Genomic DNA, 25,812 nt, shown 5'->3' on the forward strand with positions numbered 1-25,812 from the left:
GCACGGACAGGAAGTTCCCTCGCCCCACGCCTGAAGCCTGAGTTCTTTTTCCTGCCCTTCTGGCGTGCGTGACCTGGGGCTTTGGTGTCCCCAGGGCCGGGTGTCCTTTGACCGGCTGGCTGCCTTCCTCTGCCTGGAAGAAGTTGACCCGGAGGCTGTGGACTCAAGTCCCTCCAGACACTGTGAGTGCTGAGTTCAGCAGGAGGGGTGTGGAAGAGAGGAGGGGGTGGGCAGGGCTGCCCCAGCCCACTGCCCACTGGCAGGATGCCAGGGTCCCAGCCGGGGGGGGGGGGGCGGCAGGCAGCAGAGTAGCTCCTGCAGACCACACCGTCAGCCATACGACATGGGACCAGGCACCGCGATGCTACTTCCTGCCAGTCATCTGGTGGCTGCTCGCGGCCACCTACTGCGTGCCTCTGGGCACTCTGTGTACAGCGGTGACCACGCTAACAGACCAGGTCCTAACAGAAGGTCCAGGCAGATGAGCATGGCAATGTGTTTGCCAAGCTAGAAAATAAAATCGGAGAGTTACCAGCGCCATTGTATGGTGAGACTCACCAAGCTTGAGTTAGCTGGGCCTCCCTCTGCTCCATCCATCCCTAACCCTACACCTGTGGGTCTAGTGACACTCGCCGAACTGCAGTAGGGGGTTGAGCCCCTCCCCTTCTTGGGACTGAGGCGTCGTCAACCTGCTTACTGAGAAAATGCCAGCATGGCAGCTAAAAGCATAGCTTGTGGTGTCGGAGTCCCCCAGCCAGAATTAACCTCTGAGCCTCAGCGTCCCTGTCTGCAAAGTGGGCATGACAATCTTTACAGCACCACGGACCCTGTCCCAGAGGCCCTGGGTCTTCTGCGAGGCACGAGCTCGACGCGCCTGGTCACCTGCCTGGGGCCAGAGCCTCACTCTCTCTCTCCCCTGCTCTCCACGCAAAGGCGTACGGCAGCGAGGTTAATGCGGACGTTGAGAGCCCACGTGTTTGTATTTACCTCGTGCCAGCACAGTTCAAAGTGCTCTGCGCAGTGACGAGCTCATCTCTCCCCTCCCCCTACCCCCCCCACTTTGTAGATGGGGAAGCGGACGAGGGTCCCCACGCCCTAGACCATTAGGAAGGGACCAGAGTCGGGGAGCCAGACTCACAAATAAAAGCACGGCACTCCCAGTTCAAGTGGAAGTTCAGGTTCACAGAGAAGACTCTTTCGAGTATAAGTGTATCCCATGCCATGTGTGGGGATATGCTTAACACTCAAAACGTGCTTGTTTATCTGAAATTCGAGCTTAAGTGGGCATCCTGCTTTTCATCTGCAGCCCGCCCCCAGCAACCATCCAGTCCGGTGGGTGTTAGCGGGTGTCATCTGATCATTAGATGTAAGGTGCTCAGGACTCACCCCCTCAAAGATCCTGATTTGGGAGTGTTTGTGTGGATAGATAGATAGATAGATAGAAAGATATAGATCTATTATAGATATATATAGATATGTATTTATAGATATATGACTATATATCTATATATATCTATACATATAGATATATAGATATATATAGATATCTATATATCTATATATATAATATAGATATCTATATATCTATTATAGATATATATAGATATGTATTTATAGATATATGACTATATATAGATATATATAGATATATATAATATCTACATAGATATATATATCTATATATAATATCTATCTCTCTATATAGATATATGTAATATAGATATATAGATATATAATATCTATATATCTATATATAGCTATATATAGATCTATATAGATCTATATATAACTATATATATCTATATATAATATATATAATATCTATATAGATATACATAGATCTATATAGATATATATAGATTATATATAGATATTATATAGATATATCTATACATAGATATATCTATATAGATCTATATAGATCTATATAGATATATGTAGATATATATAGATATTATATAGATAGATCTATATATAGATCTATCTATATAGATCTATATATAGATCTATATAGAGATCTATATATATCTATATAGATCTATATAGATATTTATACCTATATATATCTATATATAGATATATATAGTTATATATCTATAAATACATATCTATATATCTGTAATAGATCTATATCTATATATCTATATCTATATCTATATATCTATCTATCTATATCTATATATCTGAGATCCAGAGATATAGGGAGACAGATCGGTGTCCCTACTCACACCTGCTGTCCCACTGAAATTAACGACACTCTGCAGCATCCCAGCTCGGGTGATAAATTATATCAGAAGCCCACTAACTTTTCTGAAAAAGACCAGAGTGTGCCATAGCTTAGGTTTTGCTGGCCATTCGGTCTGTGTCTCGAATCTGCTCTTAAAGAACATAAAGGCATGAGTGTGCTTGTGTTCCAATAAAACTTTATAGAAATAGTCGGCAGGTAGGCTCTGGCCCCTGAAGTGTATAACCATCCCACGGGGAGAGGATGTGACCACCCCAGTGTTACATGCAAGCAGGACAGTGAGTCCGAGGGGAGAGATTTCCTGCTGCCTCTGGGACGAGGCCAGCTGGGAGCATGTCATGTGACTGACTGGCCTTTTATGCCCTGCAGCCTCCAGGGAGGACTGCATCCGTGTACAAGAAGCCACCTTTGCTTGGTCCCGGGAGAGCCCACCCTGTCTGCACAGGTACAGAAGGGCTTCATGGGTAACTCACTCCCTTCCGGTTGACAGGGAGACAATGCAAGAGGCTCTTGTCACTTCCCGTGAGAGACGGTGTAGGTTTCCCGCCTGGGGCTGGAGGGTGGGTGAGCCCAGGCCCGTGTTCCACAAGGAAGACTCCCAGGACCGGCCCTGGTGGAGAGAGTCCTGGATGAGCAAGGGCTCCTGCAGATGGGGACGGGGCACCTGAGGATCCCTGCCAGGGAGGAGACACAGCTCTGCTCTCATGACACAGGGAGGCCTGGACAAGGAGAGCCTCAAAGCCAAGCCCCATCGGCCATGCCCACTTCTCTCCCCACTGTGTCCATCCATCCCTAGGTCATTGTCGCCTCGGCCCCTCACTCTTTGGCTGGGTCTTTGTAGCAGAAAACCCCAGCCAACCCCCAGACACCCTGGGAAGGGAACTATACAATGCCCTGGACCATATCTGTGTGGATTGTCACTCACTAGCTTCATAGTACTGAGCACTTGCCAGGTGCCAGGGGATCGAGCGAAGAAGATGACAAGGGCCCTACACTCTTGAGGCTAGAAGTCTGATAGAGTGGGTGCGTGAATGAGAATCAGGGTACGGGGACAGAGCGTAATACCGATGAAGGGGCAGGCGTAGTGAGAGGAAGCTTGACGTTTCAACTGAGGTCGCAACGAAGTGAAATCATGAGCCCTGCAAATGCCCAGGGGAAGAGCTTTCTAGGCAGTGGGAACGGCACGTGCAAAGGGCCTGGGGCGGGTCCAGGTTTCTCCACCTCAGCACCGTTGACGTTTGAGGCTGGATACCTTTGTCGTGGGGGCCATCCCGTGTATCAACCGGTGTTTAGCAGGACCCCCGGTATCTACCCACTAGATCCTAGTGGCAACCCCCACCAGCTGTGATAGCCAAAAATGTCTCTGGACATTGCCACATGACACCTGGGGAGCACAATCCCCCCAGCTGTGTTTGAGAAACAGGCAGGCAGTGAGGCTGCAGGACAAGGCAGCAGAAGCCTTTGACCCCGAGTGGAACGGGAACCTCCGGAAGACCCCAGCAGGGGAGCGTCATGACAGACTCAGGTTCTGATAGGTGGAGGATGGACTGTGAAACACGGGCCGGGGCAGGCGCCGAGGGCGGAAGCAGGGGGAGCAGTGAGGAGCCCGTTGCAATGACCTGGGCGAGAGGCGATGCTGGTTAAACCCTCCTGCTGCAGCAAACTCTGTGTGCACGTGTGTCCCCGTGTGCATGCATGTGTTTGTGCACATGTGTCTGCATGTGTGAGAACATGTTTGTGTGTGTGCACACTGTGTGTGCACGTTTCGGTGTGCACGTGTGTGTGCACGCATGCCTATGTGCATGTAGCGTGGTGTTATGTGCGCACATGCATCGCGTCTGTGTGTGTGTGCGTGTGTGCACATGTGTGTTCCCATGCATGTGTGTGGAGCAGGATGGCTGCTTGCGTAGCCAGACAAGGGTTGGGAGAAGGAAAGACGACCCTGCAGATCCTCTTAGTGGCCTCCTGGGTGGCTGTGTCTGGGGTCCACCGAGTCTGCACAGTTTCGAGCAGGGCCCGACCCAGGAATGTGTCCCCCCCACCCCCGTCTGTGTTGCCAGGATAAACCTCACCGTGCCGCAGGGCTGTCTCCTGGCTGTCGTTGGTCCGGTGGGTGCAGGGAAGTCCTCTCTGCTCTCTGCTCTCCTCGGGGAGCTGTCAAAGGTGGAGGGGTCCGTGAGCATCAAGGTGAGGCCACACTCCCTGCCCATGCGCTCGACCGTCCCCCATCCTCGAAGCCTCCCCACTCCTCCCTCCCAGCCCACCTCTTCTGCATTCACTCTCTCCTCATCCACCCCCCCCGAGCCCCGCCCACGCCTCCTCCATCCCCATCAGCCTCCTCATCGCCAAAGCGAGCTGTGTTTTAGGGTCCCGTGGCTTACGTGCCCCAGGAGGCCTGGGTCCAGAACACGTCCGTGCTGGAGAACGTTTGCTTCAGGCAGGAGCTGGACTTGCCGTGGCTGGAGAGGGTGCTGGAGGCCTGTGCCCTGCGGCCGGACGTAGACAGCTTCCCTGCAGGAGTCCACACCCAAACTGGGGAGCAGGTGAGGGTCTTGGGCCTTCTCAGGATAGGGAGGCACGGTGGCTGGGGCCGTTTGCTTTCCTGAGCTGTGGCAGTGCGGTGGGAGGGACAAAGGGGAGCTGGAGAGGGCGGGAAAGTCAGGGAGAAAAGGGGCCCGGCTTAGGGCCAAGCACATAGCAGGCACTCAATAAATAGTTATTAATGAGTGAATGATTGAAAACAGAGACCAGGGAGTTGCAGGGAGCCGTGGCAGGGATTGGTGGTGACGGGCTCCGCAACTGGGAGTGAGGGGACCTGGGCACCTGTCCTGCCCTGCCTTTTTAGATGACGTTGGTCAGATTGCTTCCCCTCACTGAAACTTCCGGGCAGAGGTGTCCAATCAAAGGGTAGATGCATCTGGAGCTGTGGATTGGCAAAAATGACCCACGGGTCAAATTTGGCCCATCATTTGTTTTTGTAAATAAAGTTTTATTGGGACACGGCCACGTCCATTTATTTCCCCGCGAGCCATCCACGGCTACCTTTGCACAGGCTTTCCCAGCAAAGCTTGAAGTCGTTACTGTCAGGCTCTCTACAGAAAAAGGTGCCGACCCCTGGATTAGGGAATTGAGTGTGGAAAGGAGCAGTTAAGGACGTGGGTGAGGTTTCCTGGAGAGGACCCCCGATCGGGTCTGGAGGAAGCCCTACATGGGAGGAGCGTTCGGGGGGAGGATGTGGTGTCGTGGGGGCCGAGGGAAGGGTGTTTCAGAAGCAGGGGCTGCCCGCTGCCCCCTAATCGGTCCAGCGTGTCACACCCTAAACCAGACAAGTGCTCCCCCAGAATCTCCCCTCCTCCCGCCCCAGCGTGGCAGCTAACAGGAGTCTGTCCAGACGTAGGTCAGATCGCGTCCTTTCTCTGCTGGGAATCCTCCAGGAAAGGGTCCCCACTCCCTCCGCGTCATGGCCAAGTCCTGCCCGTCACTGACGAGGCCCCCCGCGACCTGGCCCCAGTTACCGCTCTGACCCCATCTCCCATCTCACTCTGTTCCGGCCACGTGGCTCTCCGTGGTTCTCCGTGGTTCCTCGAGCACCCGAAGCACACGCTCGCCTCAGGGCCTTCACATCTGCCGTGCCCTCTGCTTGTAGAGCTCTTTCCCGGGGGTCCACACGAGGTCCTTCCCTCACTTCCGTCAGGTCTCGACTCAAAGGTCCCCTTGGTGGAGAGGCCTTCCCTCACCCCTGCACCCCTGCTCACACAGCACCCCGACATATTTCCCCCGACTTCTTATCCTTCCTAGCATATAACGCCATCCGATAGGTGATATATTTTACTTGTTTGCTTATCGATTATCTGTCTCCCACCCCCACCCTCATTAGAGTGGAAGATTCATGAGAGCGGGGACTGGGTTTTGTCCTAGAACGCCACTGGGTTTAAAGTAGCCATGCAGTAAATTTGAGTGGAAGAATGAATGAATGAATGAGTGAATGAATGAATGAATGTAAGGACCAAAAACCTGCCTTAGGCAACAGGGAAATGATGACTGGTGTCCTTGAGGAAGGCGGCATCCGTGGAGAAATGAGGATAGAAGCCAGACTCGAGTAGAGGGAGAAGGGAGTGGGGGAGGGGAGGCCGTGGAGGGTGCAGACGACTCCTCCAGGAAGCTCTCTTGGCTGGAACGGGGAGAGGCGAGGCTGGGTGGAGCCCTGGGGGTGGGGGAGGTTGGCTCGAGAGCAGGTGTTTCAAGCTGGGAGGTGGCCCTGGGGGACAGGCACAGCCAGCTGCGCCTCGCTCTGATGAGCAGATGTGGCCCCGTCACACCAGCTTCACCCAGCAGTGTAGGCTCAGGGCCCTGTCACTCTCTTGTGGCCACAGGGCATGAATCTCTCTGGGGGCCAGAAGCAGCGGCTGAGCCTGGCCCGGGCCGTGTACAGGAAGGCTGCCGTGTACCTGCTGGACGACCCTCTGGCGGCCCTGGACGCCCATGTTGGCCAGCACATCTTCAACCAGGTCATCGGGCCCGGAGGGCTGCTCCAGGGAGCAGTAAGTCTGGGGAATGCATCAGAGGGCGCAGGGCAAAGGCAGAGAAGGTCCTGACCCAAGTCTGTCCCACCATCAGCCTCCTCGAGCCCAGTTTTCCTCTTTGCGACAGTCAGCTTTTGCCGTGTTAGCGCTACATAACAAACATCCCCAACTCTCAATAGCTTGCCATAGCAGTTTCTTCCTGCTTAGGGTTCTGTGGTTAAGGCGCTACTGCTCTGCCGCACTCAGGTCACTGGCCAGGTTCAAGTGAACGCCGCATCCTCTCGTGTCAAGGCACAGGCCGAAGGGGCCCCTCTATGTCTCTAAGATGTGCAACTTTCAAGAATGAGGGCAAGAGCATGTGAAGGGGTAGTCTCCCCACCTGTGAGCCCCAGGCACTTCCTGTCCCCACCTCCCAGCTCCAGAAGGCGGTCAGACACATGAGCGTAACTTCTACCCGCTCCCTGTCCAGACGCGGATTCTCGTGACTCACACGCTCCACGTCCTGCCCCAGGCCGATCGGATTGTGGTGCTGGAAGACGGGGCCATTGCAGAGATGGGTTCCTACCAGGAGCTCCTGAGCAGGAAGGGGGCCCTGGCGAGCCTTCTAGATCGAGCCAGACAGCCAGGAGAAAGAGGAGAAGAAGGTATTGGCTGGGCTTTGCTGCTTTTGGGTGCCTGGCTCCTGCCAAGGGCGCCATTGGCATGAGTGGATGGTTTTGGCCACACCCAGCCCACGGGCCCAGGCCTGAGGCAGACAGCTGTCCCGAGAGGCCAGCCGACCCTCCCCACCCCCCCAGTAAGAGGCGTGGCACCGTTCATGAGCCAGGGGCTCTGCTAAGTTCTTCTGTGAACATAACATTGCTTATTGGATCTTCACAAGACCCTTTGGAAGCACATAAAATTATTGCCGCCATTTCATAGACGAGCAAATCGGGGCAAAGAGAGTTAAATAATTTGCCTGAAGTCATGAGATTGGAACTTGGGTCGGTTCAACTTCTGAGTCTCTGCTTATAAGTGTTCCAGAGACTGAGCAAGGTCACTCAGTGGCCAGAGGCCCGAAGGCCAAGGCCGTGCTAACTAATGATCCAGAGATCCCGGTGCATGCTGGGAAAGTAATGGCCTACTGAAGCGAAGTCCCCGACCCAAGCTCACCCAGAGCGAGTGAGGAAGAACAGCCTGTGCCCCCGACCCACGTTAATTCCTTCACACTCACCACCATGGCCCTCTAACACTTCCATTTTCCAGACGAGGAGACTGAGGCCCAGAATTAGGAAGTGGCCCAAGGGGACATGGCTTATACATGCCAGTGCTGGGATTTGAACCCGAGCAGCTTGCCCCCAGTACTCATCGCTAGGCTGTGGAGTGCCCCTCCATGATGAAGCGGGGGCTCGCAACCAGGCACCCCCAGCCCCAGGCTCTGGATGCCTCGGCCGAGCACTGGTCAGCCTCAGTGGGTGCACGGCATCGCCCTCCTAGAGCTTGAAATGGAACCTGCCTGGCCTAGGGAGATGCTCTGGGGGCAGGGTCCTTCCTGGGGGAGGTGACACCTGAGGCCAGGGAAGAGTTAGTTGGAAAACAGCATTCTAGCCACAGGGAAATGCCTGGGTGAGGGAGTTATGGGTACCGGAGCTGTTTGACTTAGTGTGTGTTTACTGATCTTCTCCAACCCCAAGTTCGCAGCAGGTGCCCCTTTGTATATGCTGAGTGAATGAATGAAGGAATGAATGATCGCGTGGATAATGGTCCTGGAAGAGCCCAGGGAGGACGGCAGGAGGTTGCAGGAGCCAGATCAGAGGAAACGGGTGCTCAGACAAGTTCAGGCCAGACAGCCAGTGGGTGTCAAAGTCAGCATCAAGCCCCCGAGGTCCAGATCCCCATCATGTGACAAGACTCTCTTACCTTGCAGAAACAGAACCCAAGACCAGCACTGAGGACCCCAGAGGCTCCTCTGGAGGCGGAAGGCCCATGGGTGGACCAGAGAGGTGAGTTCGCTGGGGTCCGTGCAGACCGAGGCTGAAGAGGGCTGCCGTATCACCACCTGCAGCTCAGGCAGGTACGGGGCGGCCAACAGTGTTCTGCACTGAACACCTGCTGAACGCCCACCATGGTGCTCTGCAGGTTAAGTCACCACAAACGTGTTTGACAATCAAATGGCCAAAATGATTAAGTCCCCTAAATGTCTAGTTTACAGAATGACCAGTTTGCTCTCAAGTATAGATATGTACATGATAGATTGATTGCTAGATGTTTGATTCATTGTCAGAGTATAGATGGATAAATAGATAAAGATTGATGTAGATAGATGAATGTACAGATGATATAGATAGGTAGATGATAGATTGATAAATTATAGATGGATAGATGGTAGATGGGTAGGTAGGTGAGTAGGTAGATGATAGATAAATGATAGATAGATAGATAGATAGATAGATAGATAGATAGATAGATAGATAGATAGAGATAGACGATTGATAGATGATAGATAGATAGATAGATAGATAGATAGATAGATATAGATAGATGATAGAGAGATAGAGATAGACAGATAGATAGATAGATAGATTGATAGATAGATAGATAGATAGATAGATAGATAGATAGATAATAGAGATAGATAGATGATAGATAGAAAGATCATACATACACACACATACATACATACACACATGGATAATGGGCAGATTATTCCCATTTTACAGCTGAGGAAACTGAGGCACAGAGAGGTCAAGTCAGCTGCCCATGGTTTCAGTTAGCAGATGACAATTCACATGTAAGGTTAAGTCAGCTCACACGTCCACACATGAAAGGAACATACAGGAAGTCGTCAACATCTGAATTGTGCAAAACCGACATTTTGCCAACTTGGACCGACAAATCTGAGGGTAAACAGCAGGGGGGAAAAGCAATCGTAGCAAAGCTTCGGCCAAAGTAAAAACTCTGAACACCAAGTTCTAAAGTTGGGCAAATAGGTTCATTCGGTGAAATGGAATTGGAAAGACAGGCTCGCTTGACACCGGGGTAATGGCTGTCGTTTAGCTGGGCCCCACAGAGGGAGGACAAGGCACGACATCTAGTAGGTGCTCAGTGTGTTAACTGAATGAACGAACGAGTGAATGAATGAATGAGTGGAGCAGAGGATGCGCACCGGAGCCCGGCGGGTACCAGTGGCCGTGAAGGTCGGGCACACAACCCCCCTGTGGAGAGACTCTGATTTGTCCTCATTGCCTCTAAATGACAGGTCCCTGAAGGCAGTCCCCGAGGACAGTGCCACTGCAGAGGCCCAGACAGGGCTTCTCCAGGATGATCCGGAGCGGGCAGGACGGCCCGCCGGAGAGGCCGGCGCACAGTATGGCAGGGTACCCGCCAGCCACTCCCTCCCCTCCCCGTCCACTGCTGCTGCGGCCCCAGAGGGCTCAGAACTGCTCACCAGAGGCAGCTCAGGGGGCGGGGCTCACTTGCACTGAACACCTACTATGCGCCAGGGAAGATTCTAAACACTTTATATTTCTCAATGCTTTAAACACCCTAAAATTATATGGCGACGGCTCCATTTTAGAAATGAAGAAACAGGTTTTAAAGAGTAGAGAGGCTTGTCTGTGCTCTCGCAGCCAGCAAGTGACCGACCTGGGACTCAAATCTAGGTCTGTCCTAATGTGAAACTTGTGCTGTTTCTGCTCCGCTGGTTTCTCCACTAGTCCACCTACCCATTCACCCACTCACCCACCCCATTTGTCCTACTCGCCCGTCCACTCACTCACCTACCCATCTACTCGCTCATCTATCCATCTCACCTAACCACCCCCCATCTACCTATCTATCCATCCATCTATCTACCCACCCATTTACTCATCCATCTTCCATCTACCACTCATCTATCCATCTACCCATCCATCCATCATCCTTCCATCCATCCATCATCCATCCATCCACTCATCCAGCTTCCTTCCATCCATCTACCACCCATCTATCCATCCACCCTTCCATCTATCCATCCACCCACCCATCTATCCATCTACCCATCCATCCATCATCCTTCCATCCATCCATCATCCTTCCATCCATCCATCATCCTTCCATCCATCCATCATCCTTCCATCCATCCATCATCCTTCCATCCATCCACCTACTCACCTATCCACCCAACCTACAGACCCACTCATTTATTCATCCATTCATTTACCCATTCACCCAACCGCCCATCATCCCGCCCAACCATCCACCTACTCGCCCACCCAGGAAATATTTGCAGAGCCCCTACTGTGCGCCAGGCAAAGTCTCTGCCTTGGTAGACATCGCATGCTAGTGGGAGGAGACGAACAGTCAGGCTAACGAGCAGAGTTAATAGCAGATCACGATAGATGCTATTAGAAAACGAAGAAGCTCGATGAGATGGAGACCCGTCATGGGCTGGCTTGGATAGGATGCTCTGCGGAGAGACAGCCGAGCTGAGCCCTGAGGGATGCAAAGGAACTGGCCATGGAAGGAGCTGGGGGAGCAGCACCGTGGCCAGACAGGAAGGAGTCAGGGCGGCGCCAGAGGGAAAAAAGGGATTCCATGAGACTGGCAGGTGATGAGTGGGGGCGAAGGTCAGAGAGGTGTGTGAGAAGTTTGGAATTTCTTCCAAGAGGAGAGAAAGCCACGGGCAGGTCAGCAACAGCAAGATGGGGTCAGGCTGGTCTTTTCAGAAGTTCGCTCTGGCTGCAGCTGCGTGGAGAGCTTTAGATTCGTAGGGCGTGGATCTTAACAGGTAGCTTAACCTCTGTGCCTCAGCTTCCTTATCTCTCAGATGAGGCTAGAGACACATGCCTGGCCCATAGTAGGTGTTCAGCAAATCACTTCAAAGCCAGAAAGTGCCACAGCCTGTCACCTTGAAGGCTCCCACTGGCCCTCTGGGGGGCCTGTAGGGGAAGGGGGTCCCGACGCCAGGTGGAGAGATGGTGTCCAGGTGGGATGCACTGAGAGAGGACCAGCGAAGTCTGCGTGGGGGCTCCATCTGCCCCGCTGGCATGTTTTGGGAGCCTCCCCTGGCCTTTCCTCTCTCCTCCTGCCTCCCCTTCCGCTGCAGGTGAAGGCCGCCATGTACCTGACCTACATCCGGGCTGTGGGGGTCCCGCTCGGCCTCTATGCCCTTTTCCTCTTCTTCTGCCAGCAAGTGGCCTCCTTCTGCTGTGGCTACTGGCTGAGCCTGTGGGCGGACGACCCCACCGTGGACGGGCGGCAGACACAGGCGGCCCTGCGAGGCTGGGTCTTCGGGCTCCTGGGGTGCCTGCAAGGTAGCGCTCACTGGCCTTCCTTCCCCTGTACCCTCTCAGCCCCGCCCCAGGTGCTCGGGGCTCCCCAGCCCGCCCATCCCTGGCTTACCCTGTTCTCCCTAAAATGTCCTGGGTACAAGCACAGACCCGCATCTTTAAGACAGAGCCAGGAGGAGTGGGGGACAGGTTACGTCCCTCCTTTTCTGGGGTCCCCTGCGTCTCCACCAGACTCGTTGGCAAATGCCAAAACTTAGGGCAGCTGGGCCCTTAAGGGCACACAGACGTGGCAGTCCAGCTGGACTCCGCCTGTCCCCCAGTGCAGGGGGCAGCTCCAAGGCCTGACGGTCGGCGCCCCTCCCCCACACCTCCAGCTGAGCCTCCTGCATTTCCATGCCCTGCTGTTATGCGCAAACCCCTTAAGACTGTTATGTCTTCTTGGAGAATTGACCCATTTTCCGGTTATGTAATGCTCCTCTTTATCCTTGATGACTTTTCTTATTCTGAAGTCTGCTCCATTTGAAATGAACAAAACTAGTAGCTACATAGCTGTAATATACTAACCATATCACTATGTATCTCAATCTAGTTTAAGCAACAAGAGAATTTATGGGCTTATGGGACCAGAATCCATAGATAACTGCTTCTGGTAGGGCTGGATCCAGGGTTCCAAATGAGGCTGTGGAAATGGCTTTGTTTTCTCCCTCTGTGAGAGCTTCCTGTCCGGGCCTGCATCTCCTCCTCGTGGTAAGGTGGCATCCCACAGCTCCAGCTCGGCCACCTCAAATAAAAAAAAAAAAAAAAAAAAAAGACAAGCAAAACGTCCTAGGAGAGTCCCAGGTCTCACGCTCATTGGCCTGACATGGGTCCTGTGTTCATCCCGGAACCACCTGCAGTGGTCCAAGGGGTGAAACTCATCCCACCCCAGAAACAGGGAGCAACGTTGGTCCCATTCTAATCACAGAGACTGGCATCGGGAGGAAGTGGGGGTATCAGTTTCCTAAGGCTGCCGAAAACCAAACAGCCACAACCCGGAGAGCTTAAAACAACAGAGAGGCATTCTCGCGTGCGTAGTTCTGAAGCCAGAAGTCCAAAAGCAAGGTGGTTCCCTTCGGAGGCTCCGAAGGAGACACCGTCCCGTGCCTGTCCTGGCTTCCGCCGGTGGCCGGCTGTCCTTGGGTTGCAGTGGGTCACTCTGGTCTCTGCCTCCGTCTCTCCGTCACCTTTCTCTCTGTGTTTCTGTGTGTCTAGTCATTGGCTTGAGAACTCCCCCTAAATCCAGGATGGTTTGATCTCGAGCTCTTTACCAGTAACATCTGCAAAGATCCTATAAGATCTTTCCAAATAAGATTGCATTCCAAGGTTCCTGGAGGAGATGAACTGGGGTCAGGGGACACTGTTCCACACACCCGAGGGTGGTTCTCAAGGGATGATTGGGGTGGCCACGTTATAAGATGGTGGCGAGTGGGGCTCCAGCCTCCTGTCTCGCACCCTTTCTCTTCCCAGCCGTCGGGCTGCTGGCCGCCATGGCCACGGTGCTCCTGGGAGGGACCCGGGCCTCCAGCCTGCTTTTCCGGAGGCTCCTGTGGGACGTGGTGCGATCTCCCATTGGCTTCTTTGAGCGGACGCCCATCGGGACCCTGCTGAACCACTTCTCCAAGGAGACAGACACAGTGGATGTGGACATCCCCGACAGACTCCGGTCCTTGCTGATTTATGCCTTCGGACTCCTGGAGGTCGGCCTGGTGGTGACGGTGGCCACCCCGCTGGCCGCCGTGGCCATCCTGCCGCTGCTGCTCCTCTACGCTGCGTTTCAGGTAGGGAGCGGTTACGGAGGCTCGGGGGTCCTGCTGGGGTCACTCAGCCAGCCCCCCTGTCTCCGGGCAGGAGTCAGTGGAGGAGGTTCTGCCCAGCAGGGCATCTGGGAACCGCCCGGAGCAGAATTCCCAGAGGTGGAGATACTGCAGCCTAACACCGGTACTCACCTGTGTCTCTCAAATGTTCACATTGACGTCCTTCACTTCTCCCGTTGCTTGCAGTCAGCTTCCTCCTCCCCAGGCATCCAGAAACCCAGAAGGCACAGCAGAGTCGCAAAGACAGCTAGCTGTATGAGGCTAGACTCTTTCAATCGCCAGAGCCAGAGACCAAGTTAAGTTAGCTGAAACAGGAGAACAGAATTTAAAGGCTTACATTGCTGGGGTGCAGCAGCCAGCCCAGGACATAATCGTTCTCTCTGTATCTTCGCCCAGTAGTTCTCAAACTGTGGTCCTGGGCCAGCAGTATCAGGATCACCGGAGAGCTGGATAGAAATGCATATTCTCGGGCCCCGCCCACAACCTATTGACTCGGACACTATGGATGTGGGGCTTAGAGACCTGGGTTTTAATAAACCCTCCAGGTAATTCTGGTGCCTGCCGATGTTTGAGCTCTGCTTGGCCCAATTTTGTACACATGCTCTTTCCCGGGGACAGGTCTGAGGGCCCCTGGTAACCCTACACCCATAGCCCCCCACTTTACAGCCCCAACACAGAGAAACCTTTTCTACAGCTTAGCATTTGTCTATCAATCCCAGGGAAGAGTCTGATCGGCCCTTTGGGGGGGCGTGGATTCTCCCCTGAACTAATCATTGTGTCCAAAGCGATAGTTTGCTTTGACTGGTTAGGCTTTGTCCTATGACCACCTCAACGCACAGGCCCCCTGATAGACAGCTGCCCCTAGGAAATCAGAAGTAGAGTAGAAAAAACCATGGCAGTCAGACAAAAACTATGGCCACCACTGCTCCCCACAACTACCCCAGGTGTTGCCTACATCCTCTCGACTTGGGGGAGGGATGCCTTCTCCGAGAGCTTGGGAGTCAGACAGAGGTGGGTCCAGATCCAGGCACGACCTCTTCCTTGCTATAGAGGCTTGGACCAGCTACTTCATCCACCTGAGCCTCAGGTGTTCTCACCTGTAAACTGAACGCCACTAATGCCCACCTCACAATTACCGAATACTGTTTGTAAAGAGCCTGGCACACGGCCTGGGTACTCAGCAAATGCACGGTCCTCCCCGGCTGCCGGCTGCACACAGCTCGCAGCGCCAAACGACACATCGCAACACGTGTGATCTGCGCAGTTATGTTCCCAGCGCTTGGCACGTAACCCTCAAGTTAAGTAAATGAATTTGACTTGGCCAAGAGCCATCCTTGCCTTTTACGGTTCTGCTCCCATGGTGACCGGCCCTGCGTGAAGCAGTTGGCCTCAGAGCTGGGGAAATGACATTTATACTAGATTAGCGGCTTCTCGATCATGGCCGTAGAATCACCTGGAAGGCGCTTCAAAAAAACCAAGGCCAAGGCGACACCCCTAGAGATTCTGATTCAGCAGTTCTGGGGTGGGGCATCGGAGGTGTTTGCACCTTCGCGCGGGGGATTTAAAACAAAACAAAACAAAACATTGAACTGTGATTCTGCGAGGAAATTGGAGCCCAGAGAGGAGAAGCGAGTGGCGGAAGGTCACACAGCAAGCCGGTAACAGAGCCTTGTCTGGGACCCTGCACTTGGGGCTCCCTGCGTTTCTCGAGCAACCTCTCTCTGTGTCTGTGATGTCTTTTCTCCCCCTGTGCCATTGCAGAGCCTGTACGTGGCCACCTCATGCCAACTCAGACGCCTGGAGTCGGCCAGGCACGCCTTCGTGTGTTCCCACGTGGCGGAGGCATTTCAGGGCGGCACAGTGGTCAGGGCCTTCCGGGCCCAGGGCTCCTTCGTGGCTCAGAACGACACCCACGTGGATGAAAGCCAGAGAGTCAGTTTCCCACGGCTGGTGGCTGACAGGTAGGGAGGCTGGCAGAGAAGGGGATAGAGCTGAGACTAGGCTAGGTCCCGTGGGTGCGCTTGGCTTGTACTGTGAGCAGATGGAACGGGGCTCGAGGTAGGCAGCAGCAGGTGGGCAGGAGGTACAAACGTCAGCAAAATTGCCTTGTGACAAAGCAGCCACATAAGCTGCTTTTCAGTACTAAGTGAAGATAAGAACACGAGCTTTGAGCATAGAGAGACGTGGGTTCAAATCCCAGCTCTGCGGCTCACTAGCTGGGTGATTGTGGGCAAGCTACGAATCCTCTCTGAGCGATATTTGTCAAACGGGGGTTGTGCTCGTGGAATGACTATGAGGGTTCATAGCTAATCCTTGTAAGATGCTTACTATGTGCCCAGCACAGTTCTGAGTACTCTGCCTGGATTAATTTATTTAATCCTATTAACAACCCCACAAGGCAGAGACTGTTTTACAGAAAGCGAATCTTAGACACAGAGAGAATTAAGAACTTGCCCAGAGCTGCCCCAGAGTGAATGTGGGGCAGAGTCAGGGTTTGAGGTGCCAGAGTATGAAGAAGATTGAGCACAGAGTAGGTACTCAATAAATGTGAATTCCTTTCTTCTTTCCGCCCAGATCTCTGGTCAGCAGGGCCTATCAGGCTCACTGGTTGTGAGCAATGTCTCAAGTCCACATGCCTCTGAGTGGCCCTACCCTACCCTTTCCTTGAGTCCTTGCCTAGGGAGGTGGCCCCTTTCGAAAATTTAGAAAGCACCTACTATGTGCAAGGTGCAGTGATTTCCATGCTATATATGGCACATTTCATTTAAACCTCTCAACTGTGATGAGTCAATGTTATTTCATTCTACTGATGGTTGAACTGGGGTTCAAAGAGGTGAAGGGACTCCCCCAGTTCAGCTATCTAGGACGTGGGAAGCCCCGGGTGGGTGTTTGTTTGTTCAGTCGTTATTTGATTCATTGGAAAGGGTGCGTGCTTTTTGATACCAGTCAGGCAGATGTGGCTTCAAATCCTGGTGTTATGTGTCTGGACTCAAGCAAGTACCTAACCTTCTTGAGCCTCAGTGCCCTCATCTGTCAAATGGGGGCAACAACACCCTCCTTTGTGGGGTGGTCAGGACTAGCTGCTATATGTAGTAAAGCCCAGGGCTTCCTAAAGATTGTTATTGTTTGGCTCACAGCTGTGTCTCTAGCACCTCCAATATGTATGGCATACAGTAGGTGCTCAATACATACCTGTTGAATGAATGAATGAATGAATGGATGGTAGGGTAGGGATTCAGTAAAATGGGGTGCATCTTTATCCATCCACTCTATATACATTTGTTGAGCACCTCCTCTGGACTGTGTCCTATGCTAGGTACTGGGGACAGAGCCATGAGCGAGTCAAAGTCACTGTCCTCATAGAGCTCACGTCTGCGGATGGAGACCGCTAGTCAAGGACTGACTGAATAGTTGAATCATGAAGACTGATAACTTTCACGAAGCAAGTTGTCAGTGACATGGGAAAGAAAGGCAGGAGCAATCTGAGAGGGCTCCTTGAGGAGGCGTTTGAGCCGACTTGAGCCTGAAGATAGGATGTTGGCCACATGAAGATGGGGCTCGGGTTCAGGCAGAGGGCACACAAAGGGGCAGGGCTCGGCACATCCCAGCCATAGGACGTCAACAGCACGGCCGAGCACCTACTGTGTGCCAGGCCCTGAGCGGTGCACAGGCGCGATAGGATGGTATCCACTTCCCCCATCCACTGAGCTTGGGTGCGGCCTGGGGTGTGGAAGAGACCATGGCCAGGACCCCATGGGCACTCGAGCTGGCGCCATGACCGGTCCTTGCGCCCAGAGGAGCAGGGCCTGCAGAGAGGGCCCCCACTGACCTCCTCTTCCCTGCCCGCCTCGCAGGTGGCTCGCGGCCAACCTGGAGCTCCTGGGGAACGGGCTGGTGTTCTCGGCCGCCGTGTGCGCCGTGCTGCGCAAGGCCCATCTCAGCGCCGGCCTCGTGGGCTTCTCCGTCTCCACCGCCCTCCAGGTACCCCCGACGCCTCAGCCTGGGCTCCGGGGCGCGGGCAGGACAGAGGCAGACACACCCCTGCCGGCAGGACCTTCAAGGCCCCGAGTGCAAACTCCCAACCGGTGAGGAAGGTCCGGCTCTTGCAAGAGCTCAGCCGAGGTGACCTTGCTGGACCTCAAACAAGCCCTCCCTTCCAGAGCCTCAGTACATCCGTCATCCGAGAAGTGGGGCCGTAATCCCTCACTTCCCTAACCGAGGCAAAGTATATAGAATGCATGTCCTGTGCATTGGTAACTTTTGTTACCTATTAATAGCAATATCTAAGGCCAGACCATGACAGCTACGAAGGTGGAAAAAAAAGTATGGATGTAAGTAGCACTCATTATGAATGAGGCATCGTCCTGAGAGCTTTATAATTATTAGCTCATTTAGCCCTGCTCTCAGCCCATCGGGGTATTGTAATTATCCCCATTTTACAGTGGAGGCAACTAAGCTTAAGGATGAAGGAAGGCAAGAGGTTGGGGGTGGCGGGAGGGGGTGTGTGTGTTACTCCATTGCGCGGGCCCCGGAAGGCCTCCCTGAGGTAGGGGCTGGATGGGAGGGGAAGGGGAGGATTCCTGGTGGAGGAAAGGCCTTGGGGAGGGGGGCGGGGGGTGCCTGGTGTGGTAGGGGAACAGCTGGGCTGGGGAGGGGCGTGTTGGGGGAGGAGGGAGGCCTGAGCAGGAGGGAATGTGGGCCCTGGGGAGGAGCGTGGCACGGTTTCAAGGGTGATGGGGAAGTAGAAGAGGGAGCCTCCCAGGACGGAAGTCAGCAGGCCTGGGGCCCGCTGGGCGTCTTAGGAGGGCCATGCACCCTCTCTGGTCCCCTCTCCTACCTGCATCGAGATGGGTTGGACAAGCTGATCTCTGAGGCTCCTTCCTGCTCTGCCCACCCCGACCCCTCCGAAGGGAGAGAAGGTCCTAGTGGCTGCACCTCGTCCAGTCCCCTTGCCTGCCCTGGGGCCCGCCTCGGCGCGGCAGGTGCAAGCCTGCAGGGTGGCCTTGCTGAAACTGGCCTGAGGCGTCGTCTCTCACACCAGGTGACCCAGACGCTGCAGTGGGCGGTTCGCAGCTGGACAGACCTGGAGAGCAGCATCGTGTCCGTGGAGCGGATGAAGGACTACGCCCGGACGCCCAAGGAGGTGACGGGCGGGAGACGGGGCGGAGGGCGGGTCCCCCCGGGACTCACAGCCGAGGGCAGTAGACCCAGGTCGACGTCCGACACTAGCTTTGGAGCCCCCACCGCTGGGGACCAGAGTCCCAGCCAGGGCCACGGTCAAGAGCACGGGGTCTGGAGCCAAGTCAAATCCTGGTTCCTTTGCTTCCTCACCTGGGCAAGGCGGGTCATTCTTCTGAGTGACAGAGACATGGGAGACAGGAATGCCACCACAGCCACGTAAGGGCCACGCGACCATAACAGAAGAGCACTGTGGCCACTGCTCGGTGACCTGGGAGGGTCAAATGAGGTCTCAACAGAGGACCTAGGACGGTGTCTGGCACTCCGTAAACGCTCAGTACACGTCCACTGCCCCATTTCACAGATGGGGTCGCCATGGCTCAAGGGGGCTAAGTGACCGTTCAAGGTCACAGGAATACCAATGGCAGCGTTGGGCTCCCTACTGCACAGACCCGCCCTCTTCACAAAGACAGAGGAGAGGGCCCGCCCCCGCTGGGCTGACAACTAGCACTGGCTAATAATAATAGTACTTTACAAAGATAAAGAGTAGCCAGCACCGTCATTATTTTTACGATACAGATGTTGTTCTTAGCTTTGCTAGATTCCGTGCCCCACAGCAACCCTGTAAAGTAGCAGTAAATATGCCCATTTTACAGAAGAGGAAACCGAGGAGAAGACTCCTCTGAACCAGTGTCCCCTCCTGCCCCAGGCACCCTGGACACTGCCCGCCTGTGCAGCCCGGGCCCCCTGGCCTCGTGGGGGCCAGATTGAGTTTCGAGACTTTGGGCTGAGACACCGACCCGAGCTCCCGCTGGCCGTGCGGGGTGTGTCCTTTAAGATCCACGCGGGGGAGAAGGTGAGCCCCTCTCCCATAGCTTCCTCCTCAGGGAGGCCAGGCCACAGGGTGGCTGGCGAGGCCTCGGGACCGGGCTGGGCGCACATCATCCAGTTGGCCCAGGCTCAGTCCCTGGCTTTGCCGTGCCCTTGAGCAAGTCACTCTCGTGTCTTGGTCTCGGTTTTCCCATCTGTGAAATGGGAATGATAACGTCGCCTTCCTGGAGTCGTCGTGAAGTCTACCTGAGTTAACGCATATGAACTGCCCAGATCAGTGCCTGGCACAGAGCCAACACCACAGAAATGTTGACTGAGGCACTCCTCCATTAGCGTTTGCATTTTTACCCAGACAACGACCCCGTGAGCAAAGTGCTAGCACTATCCCAGTTTACAGGCGCCTAGTCGAGCCCCTTTATAAGTCCCTTTTCTCCCTTCCCACCCAGTGACACTACAGAGACACTTCCACCCTCACCTTGATGGCTCCAGGCCCCCCCTGAGCCCCCACACTCCGCTTTCTCCTGTGATCTTGAATTGGGCAGGTCATTCCCCTGCTCCGGCCCCTCCGCCTGCTCTCAGCCTCCCTCGGGGCACAGCCCACAGTCCTGACCTGGGGCATTCACGATCCGCCCCGGCTCGCCGTGTCCCTCGGTCCCTTGCCAGGGTTTAGCCAGCATTTGTGGAGGAACTGCCTGCCTGCCTCTGGGCGAGGCGGGCTCCGGGTGCCGACGCAGGGAGCTTACAGTCTAGCCCTTGTGGTTTACCTGGAGTCTTCCCCCTCCCTGAAGTCCCGCTCATCCTTCGAGGTCTCACTCAAGGACCCCCTCCTCCGTGAAGCCCTCCCTGGTTACCTACCCCATCAACCCTCGCCCCAGGCAGCCTGAGCAGCACCTCCATAGCTACAAGTCTGGGGCGTGACTATCGGGGCTGCCTGTCCGCCACACCGCCTCGACGTTAAGTTTACTCAGGTGCACTAGGTCCAACGCCAGGCAGGTGAGCCCTTTGGAGCAAGGACCCTCGGCTTTTAGTATTCCTGGTGCCTAAAAGGGGGCTCATCATACGAGGGGGTGGCGCACGTTTTATTCATTTATTAAGCAAATAGTGTTGGACCCCTGCTACGTGCCAGATGCCGAGCACGTAACTGTAAGCGAGAGAGAGAAAGATGGGAGGAAGAAAGGGGGAAGGATAAAAAAGACGAGCGAATGGATGGAAGGATGGGGAATTGACTGGCCGGATGGAGGGGTGGATGGAAGGAAGGCTGGATGATGCGTGGATGGAGAGAACGTAGTGGGAGAAAGGATGAGAGGCGGGTAGAGGGACAGGAGGATGGACGGAAGGGCGGCGGGCGGAAGGCAGGGTGAGGAATTGGTAGAAGGAAGGCTGAGAGGGATGGGGGACAGATGGGAGGACGGGGGGCGGAGGGGAGGGTGTGACATGGGCAGAATGACGTGGGTCTGGAAGGAAGGATCAGGGATGACGGAGGGGTGTGCACGGAAGGACGGGGAAGGCTGGAGGACCAGGGGAAGGGTGGGGTATAGAAGGGAGGGGCTAACAGATGGGAAGATGGGGGAGATGTGTTGGGATGAGGGGGGATGGAGAAGAATACATAGAATGTTGGATGGATTGCTGGATGGATCTATGGAAAGGTGGGCAGATGGATGGAAGGATGGATGCTCAAAGAACGATGGACGGTTGGACAGATGGATCTTGGGTGCAGGGGAGACATCTCGCAAAGAGATGCCCAGGACCCCTCTGGGCTGTGGCCTGCCTTCTTCTGGCCAGGACTGGTCAGAACGAGCCTTGTCCCCCCGCCCCCCGACAGGTGGGCATCGTCGGCAGGACAGGGGCCGGAAAGTCCTCCCTGGCCGGGGGCCTGCTGCGGCTCCTGGAGGCAGCTGAGGGCGGGGTCTGGATCGACGGGGTCCCCATCGCCCACGTGGGGCTGCACACGCTTCGGTCGAGGATCACCATCATCCCCCAGGTGAGGCCGGGGACGGGGCAGGCAGAGGCGGGAGCATGGCCGGGCCCAGCTCTGACCCACTGCCCCTCCCGGCCAGGACCCCATCCTGTTCCCCGGCTCTCTGAGGATGAACCTGGACATGCTACACGAGCACACGGACGAGGACATCTGGGTGGCCTTGGAGACGGTGCAGCTCCGAGCCTTGGTGGCCGGCCTGCCCGGCCAGCTGCAGTACGAGTGCACCGACCAAGGCGATGACCTGAGGTAGGGTCACCCCGTCACAGCCAGGACCTGTGGGGAGCTGAGGGGAGGGGCGAATGTGGCCAAGCCCACCCCCCCCCCGAGGGCAAACTGCCTTGGAAGTCGGCCTCCCCCATAAATGATCAACCTCCCCATTCTAGTCAAGGTCCCAGGACACGCCCCCTCACTTATCGGCAGTTACGAACTCCAGCACGATCTCACAATATCGTTTCTTAAATTCGGTCCCTAACTTTATTTGGTGGCGAAACCCAATCTCTACTGACACGAGGCCCACTTGGCATCTATTTTGCTATGGAAACACGAAGTCTAATATTGAGGCACCAACCCCCAGCTCACTGGGGATGTCAAAGTATGCCTTTAAAGAACACTTTTTAAAATCGTCGTGAAGCACGCGTCACGTGAAATTTGCCATCTCGCCCATTTTTACGTGCCCGCGTCGGCGGTGTCGAGTGCCTTCACGTCTTCAGAGCCTCCTCATCTTGCCAGACTGAAGCTCGGCGCCCATCAAAACCCTCCTCTACCTTCCCCTCCCCCGGCCCTGGCGACTGCCATCCTTTCTTCTGTTCCCATGAATCTGACGACTCTAGGTACCTCGCTTGAACGGACTATTTACAGCATCTGCCTTTCTGCTGACTGGCGCATTTCACCCAGCATGATGTCCTCAAGGTTCACCCACGCTGTAGCATAGCACGTGTCAGAATGCCCTTCTTCTTCAAGGCTGAATAGTATTCCTTTGTGTGGGCAAACCACATTTTTCCGATCCATTCACCCCGTCGATGGGTGCTGGGGTTGCTGCCACCTTTGGGCTATTGGGAGCAGTGCTGCTATGCACGTAGGTGTACAGGCGTGTGCCTTTTCGAGAAAAATGAGACGTTCTGGATTCTAAAACCCATCTGCCCCCAAAGGTGTCAGGGGAAGGGGCTGTGGCTGGCAGTGTGGCTTGGTGGCTAAGAACATAGACAGGCTTCCAATCTGGGTCCCCTCAACAGGTGTAGACCTTGGGCAAGTTACTTAATCTCCTGTGCCTCAGTTTCGTCATCTAGATAATGAGAAGAATCGTAGCTACCTATCTGCGCGAGGCTTCAGGGAGTTACACGTGTAAAGCTGTCGAAACAGTGCCTGGCACACGAGAAACAATATGCATTTGAATCCTTGAAGCTCTACTCCCGCTAATCCTGTTTTTGAAGAGTTGGCATCTGGGGTTGGAGATTTACCCAGGGTCAAGGTGGTGAGGCTGGAGCAAGGCCCAGGCACCTGACACCGGCATGGCCCTACGGAGAGGTTCTGGTTCTCTAAAGGGTTTACTGTGAGAAGCCGGGCACGGCAGGAAACAGCCCCGGGCACCACTGGGTCCCCAGGCTCTGGGTGCTCACTGGCCACGTGACCGTAAGCCTCACCTGCCCCATCTGTAATTAGAAGGAGAAAAGCTACTGTATGCTGAGAGCCTGCTCTGTGATAAGCAGGATGCCGAGGACTGAGTATATGATTTATCTCGTCCTCAAGACAAGCAAGGAAAGACTCATTAATACCTGACTGCGTGGTTTTCACGAGAACTGAATCACTGTATACACGGCACATGAGGATGTGTCTGGCTCATGGTGAAAATCAGAGAAGAGAAATAGAAATCGCTGTTTCACAGATGGGGAAACTGAGGCACGGTGGTTTTGAATGACTCTGCCTAAAGTCACCCTGCTCGAAAATGGCAGGATGCGGATTCCTACCAGTTCTGGGGATTGGGGCCCCCCATGTGGGGAGGCCGTGGGGGACCCTCTGGGGACTGGGGCCCCCCGTGTGGGGAGGCCGTGGGGCACCCGCTCGCGGGCGCGCCCTGCGAATCTTGACGTGGAGACACAAACATCCGGCCTGATCGTCCCACTCGTCCCCAGCCTGGGCCAGAAGCAGCTCCTGTGCCTGGCACGCGCCCTTCTCCGGAACACCAGGATCCTCATCCTGGACGAGGCCACGGCCGCCGTGGACCCGGGCACGGAGGTCCAGATGCAGGCCGCCCTCGGGAGCTGGTTTGCCCAGTGCACGGTGCTGATCATTGCCCACCGCCTGCGCTCCGTGATGGACTGCGCCAGGTAAGCCCCCCGCGCCCCCCGCCGGCCCCCAGGGCCACCCCCCCCACCCCCCGTGGTGGAGGAAGGCACCTAGGTTTAGAGGCGGAGGGCAGTGTCATCAAGTGCCCGTCTGTACAGGTGGCTGACGCCCAGAGGGGAAGGGACGAGCCCAAGGACACGGGCCCGGCAGAGGCTCCCGACCTGGCTGTGTTCTGGGGAGCAAACCTCAGAGCAGCCGAGCGCCCGGGCTGGAGTCCCCAGAGCTGCCTGTCTCCCTCTCTCCTGCAGGGTGCTGGTCATGAATAAGGGGCAGGTGGCAGAGAGTGGCAGCCCGGCTCAGCTGCTGGCCCAGAAGGGCCTGTTTTACAGGCTGGCACAGGAGTCAGGCCTGGTCTGAGCCAGGCCCCGCGGCCCGGCTTCCGCTGGAGAGAGGTGCCATGCTCCGGAGACACGAGTGACTCGGGGGTCAGCAGTGGCCCAGGGTGTTGAGTCCAGACCTCTCTGCTCGCTGGCAGAGAAAGTGGCCAATCGTCACAGACCTGGGAAGATGGAGCAACCCCCACGCCGGCCTGACCAGAGCCTGTCCAGCCCCGTCCACCCCGGACCCAAAGAGGACAGCGGCTCTCAGCTCTGGCTGCCTGTTGGCACTCGCCCGGGGCCCTCGAGCCCTGCCCACACCCAGGCTCCACCACGGACCAACGAAGCCGGAATCCCTGGGGCTGGGGCAACGGTGTGTGTCCTTTGACAAATCAGCCCTTTGCTTCTGAGGTGACTCTAGGTAGACAAGCAGCTGTAATCACCCCGAGTTCCTGTGTACCCTCCTTTCAGAGTCACACCTTGAAAAACGACAGTTCGATATCACAACCGGGGCATCGGCATTTGAACAATGCGGCTTTCCAGTTTTGTACTGTGTGTGTGTGTGCATGTGTGTGCGTGTGTGTGCGTGTGACTTCTACACAACCGTGTCACCAGTACAGGTTCTGGCATCCACCACCTCAGCTGGGATGCTGAACACTTCTGTCACCACGAGGACCATCCTGTCACCCCACCTCCTCCCTCCCGCCCCCACGACCCCTGACGTGCTATCCACTTGGGTGAACGGCGTATTTTTAAAGCTCCCCACGAGTCCAGCGTGCACCAGGACGAAACCCCACGCCTCCCGCTGCTCCTCTAACCCCCGTGTGCGAGCTCCGAGGAGCATCCTGTCTGAACCGGACACTGGGGCCATGACCCACACCAAGAATGGGACGAGCACACACACCGGGCACCCCTGCATGCCCGCTCATCTCTGAAGGCAGGATGAGCAGAGCCGGGGACTCTCGGCCCCGCCGGCAGAACCGGCTCCCAATTTGGCACTTTTTCGACATTTGTCTGTTCAAGACCCAATTCCGGCTTCTTGGGGGAGCCCCAGCAGCAGCTGGAACGCCCGGGGGTGGGGGTGTGTGTTCCCACTTCCACTTCCGAGGCGGCCATGTGGGAGACGCTGTTGGAGGTCAGAGGTCAGAGGCGGTACAGGCCCAGCGCGGGCCTCGGGAAGGGCGGTGCAGGGCACACACGCGGCTGGTCCTGACACGGGGCTCACGAGACCAGCTTCAGGCGCCAGGAAGGGGGGGCTGGAGTCTGAAGTAGCCGAGGTGGAGGCCCCACGCCCG

General features: G+C 55.4%; 1 protein-coding gene across 3 annotated transcripts in view; it reads left to right on the plus strand.

Annotated features, from left to right (window-relative positions):
- Positions 1–25,024, plus strand: part of ABCC6 (ATP binding cassette subfamily C member 6) — a 48,183-nt gene extending 23,159 nt beyond the window's left edge. For 2 of the 3 annotated variants that reach the window (XM_016157029.2, XM_016157027.2), the window contains exons 14-31: positions 95–182; positions 2,615–2,690; positions 4,306–4,432; positions 4,612–4,788; positions 6,619–6,786; positions 7,238–7,412; positions 8,675–8,750; positions 10,007–10,124; positions 11,834–12,041; positions 13,524–13,834; positions 15,632–15,831; positions 17,725–17,851; positions 18,912–19,013; positions 19,758–19,904; positions 21,702–21,860; positions 21,937–22,103; positions 23,987–24,181; positions 24,449–25,024. In XM_016157029.2, the coding sequence (XP_016012515.2) occupies positions 95–182; positions 2,615–2,690; positions 4,306–4,432; positions 4,612–4,788; positions 6,619–6,786; positions 7,238–7,412; positions 8,675–8,750; positions 10,007–10,124; positions 11,834–12,041; positions 13,524–13,834; positions 15,632–15,831; positions 17,725–17,851; positions 18,912–19,013; positions 19,758–19,904; positions 21,702–21,860; positions 21,937–22,103; positions 23,987–24,181; positions 24,449–24,557 (2,730 nt within the window). In that variant the 3' untranslated portion in view covers positions 24,558–25,024. The remainder of the gene's footprint in view (positions 1–94; positions 183–2,614; positions 2,691–4,305; positions 4,433–4,611; positions 4,789–6,618; positions 6,787–7,237; positions 7,413–8,674; positions 8,751–10,006; positions 10,125–11,833; positions 12,042–13,523; positions 13,835–15,631; positions 15,832–17,724; positions 17,852–18,911; positions 19,014–19,757; positions 19,905–21,701; positions 21,861–21,936; positions 22,104–23,986; positions 24,182–24,448) is intronic. The other variant, XM_016157030.2, reaches the window with a different exon arrangement.
- The last annotated feature ends 788 nt before the right edge of the window (positions 25,025–25,812 follow it).

This window comes from Rousettus aegyptiacus, unplaced genomic scaffold, assembly GCF_014176215.1.
Source record: "Rousettus aegyptiacus isolate mRouAeg1 unplaced genomic scaffold, mRouAeg1.p scaffold_m13_p_8, whole genome shotgun sequence".
In the NCBI taxonomy this organism is placed as follows: domain Eukaryota; kingdom Metazoa; phylum Chordata; class Mammalia; order Chiroptera; family Pteropodidae; genus Rousettus; species Rousettus aegyptiacus.